At 38.5% G+C, this 16,002-nt stretch overlaps 1 protein-coding gene across 1 annotated transcript in view; it reads right to left on the bottom strand.

The window, feature by feature from the left end:
- Positions 1-16,002, bottom strand: part of NFX1 (nuclear transcription factor, X-box binding 1) — a 77,814-nt gene that overhangs the window by 47,826 nt on the left and 13,986 nt on the right. The window contains exons 5-9 of the mRNA XM_069087930.1: positions 12,414-12,519; positions 8,327-8,398; positions 3,088-3,227; positions 1,708-1,807; positions 1,405-1,622 (exon numbers count right to left, since the gene is read on the bottom strand). Coding sequence (XP_068944031.1) covers positions 1,405-1,622; positions 1,708-1,807; positions 3,088-3,227; positions 8,327-8,398; positions 12,414-12,519 — 636 coding nt within the window. The remainder of the gene's footprint in view (positions 1-1,404; positions 1,623-1,707; positions 1,808-3,087; positions 3,228-8,326; positions 8,399-12,413; positions 12,520-16,002) is intronic.

The following is a 16,002-nucleotide window of genomic DNA, read 5'->3' as shown; positions in this document are numbered from 1 at the left end:
ACTGTAACCTGGTAAAACACTGTTCAAGCCTCACAATCAACCAGGCAGTGAAGCAGATTTGGAGCATCTTGTAATCATCAGAGCAATCCCACACACTGAAAGGGCTACTTTGTGAAGGAGAGAGCTCCACCATCAACAGGATTAAGCCAAGGTTGGCAAACACTTAACGGGAATATTCCTTTGGCAGTACTGGGGCTGTCTATGGGACTGGGGAGGGGGACCTCCCTCCTCCCTCCTCCCTCCCTCCCTGCCAGAACAAACTGCAAACAGAAAGACCTATGGGCTAAATGAGATCGTGCTGTAGGCATGCACTCACATAGCTGTATATCTTACAGCTGAGTCATTCTCCTATCCAGGAATGTACCAATCTCAAAAGTATCTGAGTAAGATGCTTAAGAGCATGTCCAAGTACAACCTGGCCCAATTCCTGTCTCTGAAGGATGGAAACTATCCAAAGGCTCCAGAAAAACTTTAAAGAAATATTAACAGGGGGTAGGTACAAGAACTGGACTTGTGATTTCATTGTTATGGGGAAGCCCAGAGTGAGGAATGACCCTCTGCCAAAAGAGATCAACTCTTGTACAATTCAGTCTTAGAGAATTAACTAGAGAAATGTCGGTTGAAGTGACAGGCTTAGGGTCACAGGGCCAATGTGACCAATGGTGGCACTTGGAGTTTCACTCTTTCTGGCTTCTTTCCACTACACTACACACAACATTTTACACAGTGTCTCCAAGGACATCCCTCAGCAGGATTTAGGTGGCATCAATAAAACTTATTAAAAAAAAAAAGACTAAATAATGGAACTCATGGTTTGCTCAGTAAGTGTTTAGTATGTAAGCTTACCAGCAATGAGCCGTGAACTCTCAAACTTTGATCTTTTCCAATATGGCATCTCTCATTATCTCTGTAAGACTCAGTACCTCTTATCTCTCTTTTCTATGACTTGTACAAAACAGAGACTTTATCAACCTCAACTCCACTGGATCTTTTTACAGTGTGTCTGCTGGAAGCAGAAGAGCCAAATTTTAACTGTATCTGGGATTTAGTTCACAAGATATCCAGAACCATTTTGGCCAAAATCCAATTATATTTAACCTTCTAAAACACTGATTATACAAGGAAACCCGAGGCCTCATGGTCAGAAGAGTTTATAACAAGGTAGTCTTCTGAAAGAAATTCTAGTTCTACCTGGAACATTATCACAGCATAATTACCCAATTTTATAGGTAAAATATCTGTGAATAAAGAAGGAAAACTATTTGAGTAAATGGGATACAACTTAAGAAAACCATCAAGTACTTATAGAAACATCTATCTGCCATACTACTGTGATATCCGACTTGGATCTTTCACACTGCAACACATTTAAACCTTTAAAGATAATGAATTTCATTTAGTTACCAAAGGAGCCACAAGACAGAGGTTTGCCACATATTTTTCCACATGATGGTATAGGATCCAAACATGTTTTACGTTCAACACATCCAAGTTCTAGTAATTTGCTAAGAGGAGTCTGACCACAAGGGCAAGTTTGCACTAATTGTGGAAGTCGTGGACACAATTGGCAGACCTGAGGGTGGCATAACTGTGAACACGTATGGTTCCCACATTTCAATTTCCTGTTAAGAAAAACAATAAAATATTATATGACTATTAATAAGATGCAATTTTACTGTTTATATTTAAGATGAAATAAAGCCTTACTTGCCACATATCTTTAAACAGCTGAAGTCTCCCAGTTCATCAGACTGTCCTGCATTGGTTCCACATAATACATCTTGGGAAGTGGTCCCACAGTAGCACACTTTAACAAAATAATTTCAAAAATAAATTCCAATACAACAAACATAACAAGAACAATTTTTTTTGAAAGGAGATGCAGAAAATCTTAAGTTACCCAGAAAAACACAAAAAAGTTAGTGTTTTGTAACAGTTGTTAAAGTTTTGTCACAGTTGTTAGAGACTTTGGCGTAAGACGAGCCTGTCTTAGTCCCCTGTGTTTCAGGAGTTCCTAAGTGGAAATACTCTCCAAGCTGCAGAGCAGGTACACTGGCAGAGAAAGTTTCTTATTAGTAACTCCCTACAATGACGAATTCATTACTGCCAATACTAAATGGACCATGTTACTTTAACACTTTCGTCACTAACAGAGTTCTCAAAGATAGAATTACAGTAAAGGGCCAACACATCTCTCTGAAATTAAAAGTTTTAATTATATTATTACAGTGATAAACATAGTAAAGTATTCTGATAGGAAATCTTATGTGTGTTTCACTAACTCAGAATTTTACTCACATGAGTTTCCAATGAATAAAAGAAAGTATTGCTCCTACTTGCATGTTATAACATGAATCCAAACTAAAATTATTATTATTTTTTTTTTGCATTTTTGGAGGGCAATTGGGGTTAAGTAACTTGCCCAAGGTTACACGGCTAGTTTTTTTTGTGTGTGTGTGGGTGTTAAGTGTCTGAGGCCAGAACCAAACTCGGGTCCTCCTGACTCCGGGGCCAGCGTAAAATTATTATTTTTTTAAATGCTAAAGCCTCAAGAAATTAAGGACTCAGTTTCCTGAATCTAGCAATTTTTTTCATGTTAAAGGACATGCTCCTGGTAAGACTGCAATATTTATATAGCAATATTATATAAAGCTATGTAATTCTACTGGGAATTATCTGTTCTATCAATTTAACTACCTTTGCAATCTAGCTGCCTTGGCAAAAAGTACATGATCCTGACAAGTTCTGGTCCTAAATAATTATGTTTTTAAAATTTCAATATGCAAATTTTTAATGAGAGCTTATGCATCCTTTTAAAGAAATGTGGCTATTAGAACCTTTAGAACTTAAAAAAAACTTTTTAATTTCATTCTTAGTGTGTAATAAAGAAAAAATTCAGATGCTATTAGATTGAGAATATGATTAAATAAGTCATAAACAGCACTTTCAGGATAAACAACAGACTTCATTCTCTTTTGTAATCTATAAATTTTTGATAATGTAATGGGAAAACTTTAACACCAGAACAATGATTATGTGGTATTCTCAGAAAATTACATGATGATGAGATAAGAAGAGAAACCTTACCTTGGCGTACTATAAGACGGCATGGTTGGCATTCACCTGCATGGCAAAGTTCAGCACAGTTGTGCTTACCACAATTCAGAATATTGCCACACACATTAGAACAGTGAATTGAGCTGGACTGTCCACAGCGAACTGAGTGACTGGACATAATAAATGTCATATTAGCAAATATCTCACTTACAATTAATATCACTCAAAATCACAGTCTGTAACCCAAGTGCACGCAATGTAGTATTTACAAAAATCTTAGAGGCCCTCTTCCTAATCCTGTCTGTAGCATCCTGGATGTGTCTCCTCCTTTCCACCTTACCCTATTATATCTAACTACTTACCTTAAAAGATCAGTAGATCACAGAGAGAGAACTGAAAGGGACCTAAGAGCTCATCAACTCTAAGACTAAGGAATTATAGGTGACAAACCCAAAGCCACAGGGCTATGAATAATTTGAACCAGACAACAATCCAGGGTCTCTGACAGCTAACATGGCACTTTTTTCCCACAGCACCAGCTATTTCTTGGTGAACTTATCACAATGTGTATTTCTTTAAAATGTACTTTTTTACCAAATACTTACTGCACCTACAAAATTACACCTTCCCCTATACTTGATGGTAGTGCAGTATCCCAAGGGGTGAAAGCAACTAAGATATAGAAGGTAGCCAACAGGTAGACTAAGCAACACTTTCTGCTTTAGTTTTCACAGAAATCTGTGATGAGTGTGAATCATGGAACATCAGGATCTGGAGCCTTAAAGTTGCAGATGACCCAAGGGTTACTCGAAGAAAGGCCCATTATGGGGGAAACCAGGAAGCAACCCATTCTAACAAAGACATGTGTATGAACAGTGGCCTAAAATAAATAAAGGACATGCATGACTAGAAAAGGAGATTGGCCAGTCACATGACTATAATGAAAGATACCAAATGGACAGCCTGAGGGTTTCTCCTAAGACATTAAGAGAACCAAGATGTTGGGTGGTTCTCCTTTGGAAGATTATAGCATATGGATAAGAAGCCCAGTCAAAGGATGAAGGATGTGATTGGCTCTGGTTAAGGGAGGCCCACCCTGCTCAAGGCACGTCCATCAAAATCCTAGTCTAAAAAATGATCAGGGGCTGGCATCCCACACACTTACAATGCCTGCACTGCAGCAAGGCCTCTGACATGATATCATCATGGGCACAGGTAAGAAATGTGAGTGGAATATTTATTAAAGGATTTATGTCCATCTGGACACAAGGTTTCTAGTGACCATGAAATAAGCCCTATTTAATTGACATTTTAATCAATGAAGGCATTGACTACAGGCTTTTCCAATTAAATAATGCTTGGATAATAGAAAGGATAACTGTTAACATACTAGATGAAAGAAACAGAATCTCTCCAAACTTAAAATGTTTCTTTCATTAAGTTAAAAAAACAAGCAAAGGAGAGGGGAGATGTAACTAGAAAGCTGTTTCTAGAGAAGAGACAATGTACATGTGTCGTTGTTGTTGCTGTTGACCTGACAGTGACCTAAAAAAGTCAGAAGTGGGGCGGCTAGGTGGTGCAGAGAACAGAGCACCGGCCCTGGAGTCAGGAGAACCTGAGTTTAAACGCAGACTCAGACACTTAACACTTACTAGCTGTATGACCTTGAACAAGTCACTTAACCCCAATTGTCCTGCCTTCCCCCCTCCAAAAAGCAAAAAAAAAAAAAAAGCCAGCAGTGTGAAGTATCTGACAAAATAGAAAATGAGGCCAGATTAATGGTATACTATCCACAAAAAGGAAAGTAAGAGTACCACTGCGTTCTGTGATGGTCAAACGATTTTTATAATATTATTTTTCAGTTCTGGAAGTCACATTATAAGAGACATGCTGATAAACTGTAAGAGTGTCTGGGGGGGGCGGCCAGGTAGCACAGCGAGTAAGAGCACCAGCTCCAGTGTTGAGAAGACCTGGAGATCGAATCCCGGGCTCAGACACTTAGCACCCACCCAGAAACACCTGGCCATGTAACCTTGAGCAAGTTACTTAACCCCAATTGCTCAGGGGCGGCCGGGTGGCTCAGCGAGTAAGAGCACCGGCTCCAGTGTCGGGATGACCTGGATCAAATCCGGGCTCAGACACTCAGCACCACACCCAGAAATAACTGGCCGTGTAACCTTGAGCAAGTTACTTAACCCCGATTGCTTTAAAAAAAAAAAAAAGAGTGTCTGGGAGGCCCATCAGGAAGGTAAGGGGCTTAAAACCATGCCATATAAATGGGTGAAGGAATTAGGAATGTTAAGCCTGAAGAAGAGAAGTCATAAGGAAAATTTAACAGTTGACTTCCAATAGCTGAAGAGATAAAATGTGGAAAGGTGACTTAATCCCTTTGGTTCTAGAAGAATGAACTAGGACACCAATGGGCAGAAATTACAAGGAAGAAGATTTCAGCTCAGTATAAAGTAGAACTCCCTAAGAATTAGAGTTGTCAGAAAAAGATATGCATTTTTTTTTTTTTTTTGCTTTTTGGAGGGCAATTGGGGTTAAGTGACCTTCCCAAAGTCATACGGCTAGGAAATGTGTCAAGTGTCTGAGGCCGGATCTGAACTCAGATCCTCCTGACTCCAGGCCTGGTGCTCTATTCACTGTGCCACCTAGCTGCCCCCAATATGCATTTCTTCATAAATACATTCCCCCACCAAAGGAAGAATTTAAGTAGAAGCTGGACAACTTGGCAAAGATACTGTAGTGTAGAGTAACTAAGAGATAGACTACTTAAATCCAAATGCCTCTTCCAATTCTCAATTTTCTGATTCTTCAGAGAAGTGACGAATCCTCTTAAAATAATAACAACTTCCTAGGGGCGGCCAGGTGGCTCAGCGAGTAAGAGCACTGGCTCCAGTGTCAGGGTGACCTGGATCAAATCTGGGCTCAGATACTCAGCACCACACCCAGAAATAATAACTGGCCGTGTAACCTTGAACAAGTTACTTAACCCCAATTCCTTAAAAAAAAAAAATAATAACAACTTCCTAATCAATTTGTTTCAAATGTTTGGATTTTTGTATCAGGTTTGCTTAAATTAAGTCACACATATATAAAATATCTTGTGTGAAGATGGAGAGGTAGTATGGTGTAGCAAATAGAGAAGTGCCAAAGGAGAGGTAGGTTCAAGTCTGGCTTCTGACATACTGGCTAGGTGACCCTAGGCCAAGTCAATTAACCTCTCAGTGCACAATTCTCTTAACACTGTAAGCTGCAGAGAAGGTGCTAATCTGCGTTGCTATAGGGGATTTCCACACGCAGAAATTCCATGTATCAATGAGATCACAAGCTGAGCCGCAGTCGCTATCATGCTCTGAGAAGGATGCCTGGCAGTAAACTATTCCTTTAGCCAGGCCAAATTCTTAAGGCTCAAAGAACACAGGTCCTTGTGATAGCTCTGTACTATGTACACTGATAGCATCTTATCCTTACTCAGTCTGAGTCAGCCAAAATTTCTGTGGGATACATAACCTTTGGGAAAACTGGGGCAATGAAAGAGAAAGGACGATGAATGCCAATTATCTGGATGCTGCTTGCATGAACTACTCTAGAGACTGCAGATACTTCAAGTACTTACATTTTCAATTCTATTCTTGGCATCTTCTAACCTCCCTTGTGAACTATCTGTGATTCCCCTTTTGTAAAGAATTTCTTCTGTAACGTAACAGGTAAGGATATTATGTCATGTAATGCTTATGTAAAGTTCATATGACATGACATAAATAAGTCTTAGGAGGATGCCTGAGGCCCACAGAGGTGAAAGGACTCACCTAGCTTCAAAAAGCTAGAGAATATATGTGCTCAGGATGGCTATTCAAAGGTTTATTCTTTTGCTAGACCAGATTCACAGGGATGTATCCTCTTACGGAATAATGAGTAAAGTGTCGGGGTGGCTAGGTGGCGCAGTGAATAGAGAACTGATCCTGGAGTCAGGAGGACCTGAGTTCAAATTCAGCCTCAGACACAAAACACAAAACTAGCCATGTGACCTTAGGCAAGTCACTTAGCCCCAATTGCCCTACCTTCCCCTCTCCAAAAAGCAAAAAAAAGAGTAAAGTGTCTTCTGAATGTGCTTGAAGTCCTTTATGCCGTCACATCATTTAATAATGTTCCTTACAGCTAATATCTGTCAACTGCTTCACGTCTATTGATGAGGAAAACCCCTCCAGCGAACTGTCCCTGTGTCCATGTTTTTGTTACAATCAACTAATGACTGAGTGGAGATAACAGTTTTTTAGAAAAAGGAGTTGGACTTGGAATACCTGAGATTAAGACCAAGCTCTGCCATTTACTTATACAAGTCACTTATCTGAGCCTATTTCTTCATCTGTAAAATGCAGATCATAATTGTACTGCTCACCCACAGAACTGCTGAGTCAGATAATACAATAAGAAAATGTCATATAAAAGTGAGTTATAAGCACAATAAAATGATCTTCCATCCTGGCAATATTTCATTCTCAAGGCCAATTTCTACTGATTTTTTTTAAACACTAAGGACATTTTGAAAAGTATTACATATAAATGGTATGCAGTATGGTCTTGGAGAAAAAATATAGTACTTGAAATCGGGAAGATCTGGATTCAAATCCTCCCCACCACTTAACAGCTAGAGACAAGCCATATAACACTCTGAGCCTCCAATGAGATATTCTCAAGTTATAGGTGCAGTGTTAAAGGCAATTCCCAAACCAAAAGTTCCTATACCGACAAAATCACAGTCCCTAGACACACTCAAGCGATTTGTGAATAAGAGTGTCAAAACAGATTTTAAAAAGGCCAATTTAGTGACTGTGCAAGGATCCTGTGAATATATTTGTTGACATATTTTTTCTCACTTACTGAAACAGTGCTCACAACATCCTAGGAAACCCAATGTACTTTGCTGCTATAAAAATTAAGAGTGGGGGCAGCTAGGGAGCACAGTGAATAGAGCATCAGCCCTTGAGTCAGGAGGACCTGAGTTCAAATCCAGTCTCAGACACTTGACACACTAATTAGCTATGTGACCTTAGGCAAGTCACTTCACCCTGATTGTCTTGCCTTACTCCCTTTACCCCCCCAAAAACTAGAGTGAAACAAGTAAGCAATTTACTCTTTATAAGCAAACTGACTGCCCTTATGACCTATTTTACAATATAGCCTATATTTTACAATATAGCTTAAATTTACAAGTAGATATTAAGATGAAATTTTTTTCTATAAAGCAAAATTCTAATCTCACCTTGTTCGTCCACATTCACATGTCTTAGTCATGAAGGCAGGGCATGATGGGCAAGGTCCTGGATGGCAAAGACTTAAACAGAAATACTTGGATGAACAAAGGATTATTTTGATAATTAATTCAATAACAATCCCTACAAATTCTATTATAAAAGAATGATAATGCAAATCACATTTACTATTTAAAGTATTCAATCAGAATTTGTCTACTCTTGATTCCTGTTTAAACGAGAAATGCATCGTCAATATCACAGAAGTCCATGATCATAAAAACAGACTCTCTCAGCCTTCCAAGTGATCACTGAGGCACTTTAGGCCTCCTCAGAGTTGGGTCCATTTTATACAACACAAAACCTCTTACCAGACACTTCTCAACTAGGAAGTGAAGGGAAGACCCAATGGATGAGTTGTTAACAAGATTCAAAGACAAAAAAAAAAAGGAGGGGGGTGGAGATAGTTGGGTGACAATACTTGTCTATAACAGGTGGGTCATAGTGGGAGTAAAGGGCTCAAGGGAAGAAAAAGAGACTAGTTTTGTGTTACAATGCCAAAATTTTGACCTCTAGCTTTACGATTTTATATACAAGATATGATATTAAGATAATGAGTGATTTTTAAAATTAATATGTCCAAAGTTACACATTCAAAGAAACGCAATTGCCTTCAAAGTAGGAACCATCAAGAAGTTACCTACGGGGGCAGCTAGGTGGTGCAGTGAGTAAAGCGCCGGCCCTGGAGTCAGAAGGACCTGAGTTCGGTTCTGGCCTCAGACACTTAACACACACACAACTAGCTGTGTAACTAGCTGTGGGCAAGTTACTTAACCCCAACTGCCTCCAAAAAAAAAAAAAAAGAAGTTACCTATGTATTACAATTATTCCAAAACACATTTTTGGAACTGATCTTAGCATATTTTTCTGAATATCCTCCATCTGGGAAAACCCTTATCCTCTGAAGGTGTCTTTGATTTTTATAAACAGACGAAAGGGACTAACTCTAATAAAGTAAGTTGGGTGTGCCCTATTTTTGCTTAAAAATATGATATAAAAATTCACTTTTGTTAAAAATGTCAAAATTTTAGACGATAAAGACAGATTTGGGAAGTTAATAGCTGATTAAGAAGATGGTATCTGCATGTGAGACTTGTTCTAAAACAGTAGTTCTTAAGTGTTTTTGTGTCATGGACCCCCTGTGACAGTCTGGTGATGCCTATGAACCCCTTCTCAGAACAGTTTTTAAAAAACGCATAATATGGAATAAATGAGATTACAGAGAAAACTAATTATACAAAAATACAGTCACCAAATATTTTTTCCCCAAAAAGTTTATAGGGCCTAGGTTAAGAACTCCTGTTCTAGACCAATATAGAAATGGCAGGCTTCTGGGTAAAGATGAAGTATACCTAAAAATAAATTGCCTGGTATCTTGAAAATCTAATTAAAAGGGCTTTAAACTAAAAAGGAAGGAGGAGAGAAAAAGCTTCCCACATATATTCAAGTCAGATACCATAGAGACTGGCTACAATGTAAGAAGAATACCAATATAGATCCCCAGAAGTTCACAGGAAACAAAGCCAAGAAAAGAAAAAAAAAAACCCACATCGATATACAAAATGCACAAAGTATGAGTAACAAACAAGACAAACTAAAAATCCTGACAATAGGGAACAAATCCAATCTCACAGCTACCCCTGAGGCTTTTCAGTTATAGGACTCATCACTGGAGAGTATCCCTTTTTCCAAAAGAACAAGATAGGTATAAGATGTATAAGATGACAGATTAATGTACGAACCAGAAGGGAGAAGCAAGGTAGAGAATATTTGGCAGATAAAAGTTGTAGAAAGAATTCAAATCCAGCCTCAGACACTTGATACATTTACTAGCTGTGTTACCTTGGGCAAGACACTTAATCCCAACTGCCTTGCAAAAAAAAAAAAAAGTAGCAAGCAATGAACTAAAATTCTGTAAAGGAAGAGCATCCCAGGAAGAAGGAAAACTCTCAAGAATGACATTATGAAAACACAAAGATAAACAATTCCCATGACAAAAAAGGGGCAGAGGTGGCTAGGTGATGCAGTGAATAGAGCATCACATCTGCCCGAGTCAGGAGGACGAGTTCAAATCCAGACTCAGACACTTAACACCTACTAGCCGTGTGACATTGGGCAAATCACTTAACCCCAATTGCCCTGCCTTCCCTCCTCCAAAAAAACAAAAGGAAGAGAAAAAAGGGGCAGCTCTCTAAAGAGAATGAAGTCTATACATGGGGAACTAAAACAACCAATTTAGATTTCTGAAAGACACATACAAAGAGTGAGTCAGGAGGATAAAGACATTAAGGGGGCACTATCCTATAAGAGATTCAGTCTACAATGACTTGGAGCTGGTGAGGGAAGACAAGCCTTTTTCTTTTTTTTTAAAGAAGCTTCCTGAGGGAAAAAAGAAAGATTAAAACAGAGACAGTAAGTAGTTCTACTCACTGGAAAGGAAAGAGATGATGGAGAAACGGATGAAATGGAAACAAAAGAAGGACCCCATTCTTACTTTGCTTCTGTTTTCTCTGCCAAGGAGAATGACCTTTGCACTGGAAAAAGAACAAAACTGTCTAATGCACAGCTGATACCCCAGATGGCTAAGGAGAAAAACAGAGCAGCCTGGATGCATTCACAATCCCAGTACCGAAAAACGACTTCTTCAGGTTCTGAAAGTCCTTGCGGATGGAACCACTGAGCAAATCATGGAGCCACTCAAGATGATCTTTCAAAGATCCTGGAGGATGAGGGCAGACTTCTAGGAAAGATGGAGGCAGGAAGGGTAACAGACAAACCCATTTCCCTGAAGAACCAAAATGCTCATGGGCCTCAAACCAATGCAATCTCTAGAAGTTCTGAAGTCAACAGGAGCTTAGTGACCACCTGTCAGAAACCCAGCAGGAGACAAAGCCAGTTCTCAATGGGAGACAGAGAGAGAGACAGGCAGAAGTACTTAATCAACAAGCACATATTAAATGCCTACTTGCCAGGCACTGTGCGAGGTGTTGGAAATAGAAGGAAAAGAATGGAATAATCCCTACTCAAAAGCAGCTCATGCTGGGGAGGGCAGCGATAGAAGCTTTTGTCTAAAACCAGGGCCATTTCTGATACTGTTTGACTGAAGTAAGGGTTCAAGAAGACAAATGGGCCAGACATGCCCACCAGTCCTCCAAGAAATCTGAAATCAGGTAGATGTCCAGTAGGAGCCACAGCCAACTCCCAGCTGGTGACTGTGTCAAAGACAAAGACAGGGCAGGGGCCAGTATCCGTGTTAAAACCACAGAACGTGGACACAGAACACAGGTAGGGAGGTAGGTGGTAACTGGGTCTCTAAAGTCAGTCACCCCCTTCCAGAACTGTGGCAGCACAGTCACAGAGGCATTTAGGCTGCAGAAGGGATAAGACCAAGGTCTAGCAATCCCATCATCCAAGTGTGTGAGAGCAGGCAAAACCTGGTCCTACCAGGGTGGGGAATCTGCGGCCTCAAGGTCACATGTGGCCCTCTAGGTCCTCAAGTGTGGTCTTTTGACAATGACTTAAATGTGAAGTTTGGATTCAGTCAAAGTGCTGCACTTGAGGACCTCGAGGGCCATATGTGGCCTCAAGGCAGCAGATTCCCCTCCTGTCCTAGAACAAAGGCCCAATTCAGGAACCAAGGAAAGATATATGAGTTAACTGAAGAAAACCTCAACTACCAAAAAGGAAAACTGAATTAAGAAAAATCCAAGAGATAAACAAAGAAGAGAGTAATTCCATAATAAATACAAGCAGAGTCTTAGAAGAAGGAAGATCCTGGCACCAGGGAGTCTTAAGAATGGCTGGAAAAAATATAGAAAAATAATGAGAGTGGTACTGCTGGAGAAGGGCAAATGTCCTAAATGTTTTTTTTTTAAATAATAGACTCTGCAAGCCCAAAGTTATTTAGTTTGATTTTACTTAGCGGAAGCTGATTTCTATTTCCTCCACTAATTAATTATTAATAAGATACAAGGATCTAAGATTAACAACCAGAAAATACTCCTTAATATTCTTTAGATTTCTATAATTTAAACTTACAGGTTACATGAATGTGGACAGTCCTGGCCAGGCTGTTTCCTTCTACAAACCTCACCACAACTATGTGGTATTTCGTTTCTGTTCCATTCAGGATTCTTTACTTTACCTAAAACACATCAGATCAAAATATAAATTGTAGAATTTAAACTAATACATTCATTTTTAAAATTACAAAGCAGTTATAGAAATAATATGAAGCATCAGTACTGGCTTTCATTGATTAAAAAATTTTGCATTTAAAAACACAAGATTAATAGATATACTATGGATTAAATTATAATAGATTATTATGTAGACTAACAAAAATATAGATTAATATAATTCTAGTCATCATATAAAGTCCTTTGACCAGCTGAAGGTATATTTATTCATGCAACACCCATCTTTGAATAATGGTTACATTTGATTTTAAAACTTAAAATAGTGTTTAATCCATATTTTTTTTTACCTCCCACATCCTTTTGCAACATGATTCACCACCAGTCTTGTTTATCCCAAGATCATAAATCTACAGCTAGAAATGTCCTCAGAGGCCACACAGCCCACTTCTTCCTCAGAATTTTACAGATAAAGAAACTGAGACCTATTGACTCAATCAAGGTTACACAGGCACTAAGCCTCAGAGGAGGGATCTACATGAAGTGGCCTGACTCTATAGCCAGTGCTCTTTTTACTGCAACATGTTTCCTAAAAAAAGGAATAGTATGGGGACATGTGTCAAAGAAGGGAGAACAGTGCAAGCTTTTAGGAAATAAACTATCTGAATAAGGGAGAAGCAGAAAAATAGAATACATGGAAAGGAAATATATCCTCCTTGAAAATCAGATCATTATTTGGGGAGCGAAAAATTAGCAACATCAAAATTTTCTTGCACGAAAGAAACATGTCAGATGAATAAGGTTTATTTTACAATTCAATTCATCAGATATTTACTGAGCAAATAATATACTAGTCACTGGCAAGCAGATGAAAATTTACATAGTTCCTGCCCTTGAGGTGCTCACAATCTCATTTGGAATAGATGACCCTCCCTTTCTAATATTGACGACTTAGCTTGGAACCTAGTGTTTTCTTGATGAGAATTACTACACTGGTTCTCCCTGCCTCCAGTCTCTCTCTGCTCCAAATTCAGGTGGCACACTGTTGTCAGGTAAATCTTCCTAAAGCATCAATCTGATATTTATTCCCTTTTTCAAAAGTCTTCAGTGGATCTCCACTCTCAATAGAGCAGGGCTTCCTAACCTGAGGTTTATGAATTTGTTTTGAAAAGTATTTTTATAACTGTATTTTAATGTAATTGGTTTCTTTTGTAATCCTATGTATTTTATGCATGTAAAAACATAATTCTTAGAAGAGGTTTATGACCTTTAACAAACTGTTAAAAGGTATCTATGATATAGAAAAAAATTAAGAACTTCTGGTATAAAACTAGAACTGGAGACAGAAAAGATTTGTCTAATCATGCCTATACAACTTAGCAGTAGTAGCAGTAAATACATAAATGTGATTGTGGGTAAATCATTTCTCCTCTGTGAGCCTCAGTTTCCTCACCTATAAAATGGGTAGTTAACTCACAAGTTACTGTGAGATCAAGTATATAAAGTGTTATTATTTCTGTCATAGATAAATGTAAAATCTCATGACTTGGTTGAAATTTCAACTTCACAAATCTAAGATAAAGGCTTGGCTAGATAGCAAACTGTGGAAAAACACCTGGGATTTCAATGGACTGCATAATTCAACAGAAGTCAATATGGCAGACTAAAAGGTAAATGAGATCTTAAACTGTACTGAAAAGTGTAATGTACAGAAGTGGGAATATGAAAGTCCTGCTATACTCTGCCCTGATCAAATCCTATCTGGAACAATAGGTTTAGTTCTGGATCTCATTTTAGGAAGGACACTAAAAATCTGATATGCATCCAGAGGCAGATAACTAGAACGAACAGCCAAAAAATTATGCTGGATGAGGCTGAGTCAGAGGAAATGAAGATTTTAGCCTGGTAGAAAGTTGGGATAAGTGGAAAGACTTACACAAACTGATGGAAAGCGAAGTGAGCAGAACCAGGGGAACATTGTACAAAGGAACAGCAACATTATGTGATGATCAACTGTGAATGACTTAGCTATTCTCAGCAATACAGAGATCCAAGACAACTCCAAAGGACTCATGATGAAAAACGCTATCCACCTCCAGACAGAGGACTGATCAAGTATGAATGCAGATAGAAGCATGCTATTTTTCATCTTCTGTGTATGTGTCTTTTTCCTTTGGGTCTGTATCTTCTTTCACAACATGACTAATATGGTAATGTTTTGCATGATTGAACACGTATAACCTTTATCAAATTGTTTGCTGTTTGAGGGGGGAAGGTGTCTTTATATGTAGTTGGAGAAAAAAATAAAATAATAAAAAGAAAATTGGGATAAAGCAGGAAATAGATAAAGCAAAGATGATGCAATAAAGTGTATCAATGAAATATTTTTTAAAAACAGAGAGGAAAGTTCATAAAAGGATACAGACAAGTAAAGCAGAATTGGTATTATCATGTCCAATTTAATACTTGAAACAAAAGTAGCTATCACAGAGATTGACCATTTTGTATGTAATCCCTTTTTGCTGGTCTTATTCATACATAGAAATGTTTGTGCTTATCAAAGTCATAAAAAAAAGAAAATTTCAAAATGGAGTTGAACTTTTGAGAAGTGACCCAATGAAAAGCAAAGGTTAATCTGTTAGCAGCAGGCATGAAAAGAAGCAATGTAATGGGAAACGAGGCTGAAAAGGCACTACCATTTTCCTAGGCAAAAAATGAAAAGGAAATGCTGGTTTGGCGGGAGGGAGTAAGAGAGGGGCACAGAGAAGACAATAAATTTGGTTTTAAATAAGCTAAGATTGAATTTCTAGTGGGGAATCCGAATGAAGCCATATAGCACAGAGATAATACACCTGAAGTTTGAATGAGAAGTTAGAGCTGGAGTTAACATGTAGAAGTACTCTTCACAGAAGTGATGGTTGATGTCATGATAGCTGATGAGATTAAAGAGCACAGAGAAATGAAGAGAAAACCTTGGGAAACACCAATATTTAGTAGCAAGAAGAAGAGTTAACAGAGACAAAGGAAACAAAGGAATGATCAGTCAGAGCAAGCTGAGAACAAGGATGAGTATTGGAACTGGAAGTCAAAGGAGGAGAGGTTTTTATGAAGGGGTCTCTAGTATTAAGTGTTACAAAAAGGTCAAGGATAAAACTGGAAAAAAAGGTCAATTGCACTGGCAATTAAGTGAGCTCTGAAAAAGCAGTTTCAATAGAATGACAGAGGAGAAGTCAAATTATGAGGTGCTGATGGTGATGTAGAAGGGGCAAAAATGTAGAAGCTTGGACATGAAATGGTATGGTAAGTTCAAGCTGTCAGGACGTATTTAGAAATGACCTGAGGATGTGTGTGGGAATAAACAGAAAGACAGACAGACAGACAGACAGACAGAAAGAAAGAAAGAAAGAAAGAAAGAAAGAAAGAAAGAAAGAAAGAAAGAAAGGAAAGAAAGAGAGAAAGAGAGAGAGAAAGAAGGAAAGAGAGAGAGAGAG

This window comes from Petaurus breviceps, unplaced genomic scaffold (assembly GCF_028583685.1).
Source record: "Petaurus breviceps papuanus isolate PSGF00001 unplaced genomic scaffold, PetGlider_PUasm1.0 183, whole genome shotgun sequence".
NCBI lineage: Eukaryota > Metazoa > Chordata > Mammalia > Diprotodontia > Petauridae > Petaurus > Petaurus breviceps.
The sequence above is the reverse complement of the archived record's forward strand: the minus strand, read 5'-3'. Positions and strand labels throughout refer to the sequence as shown.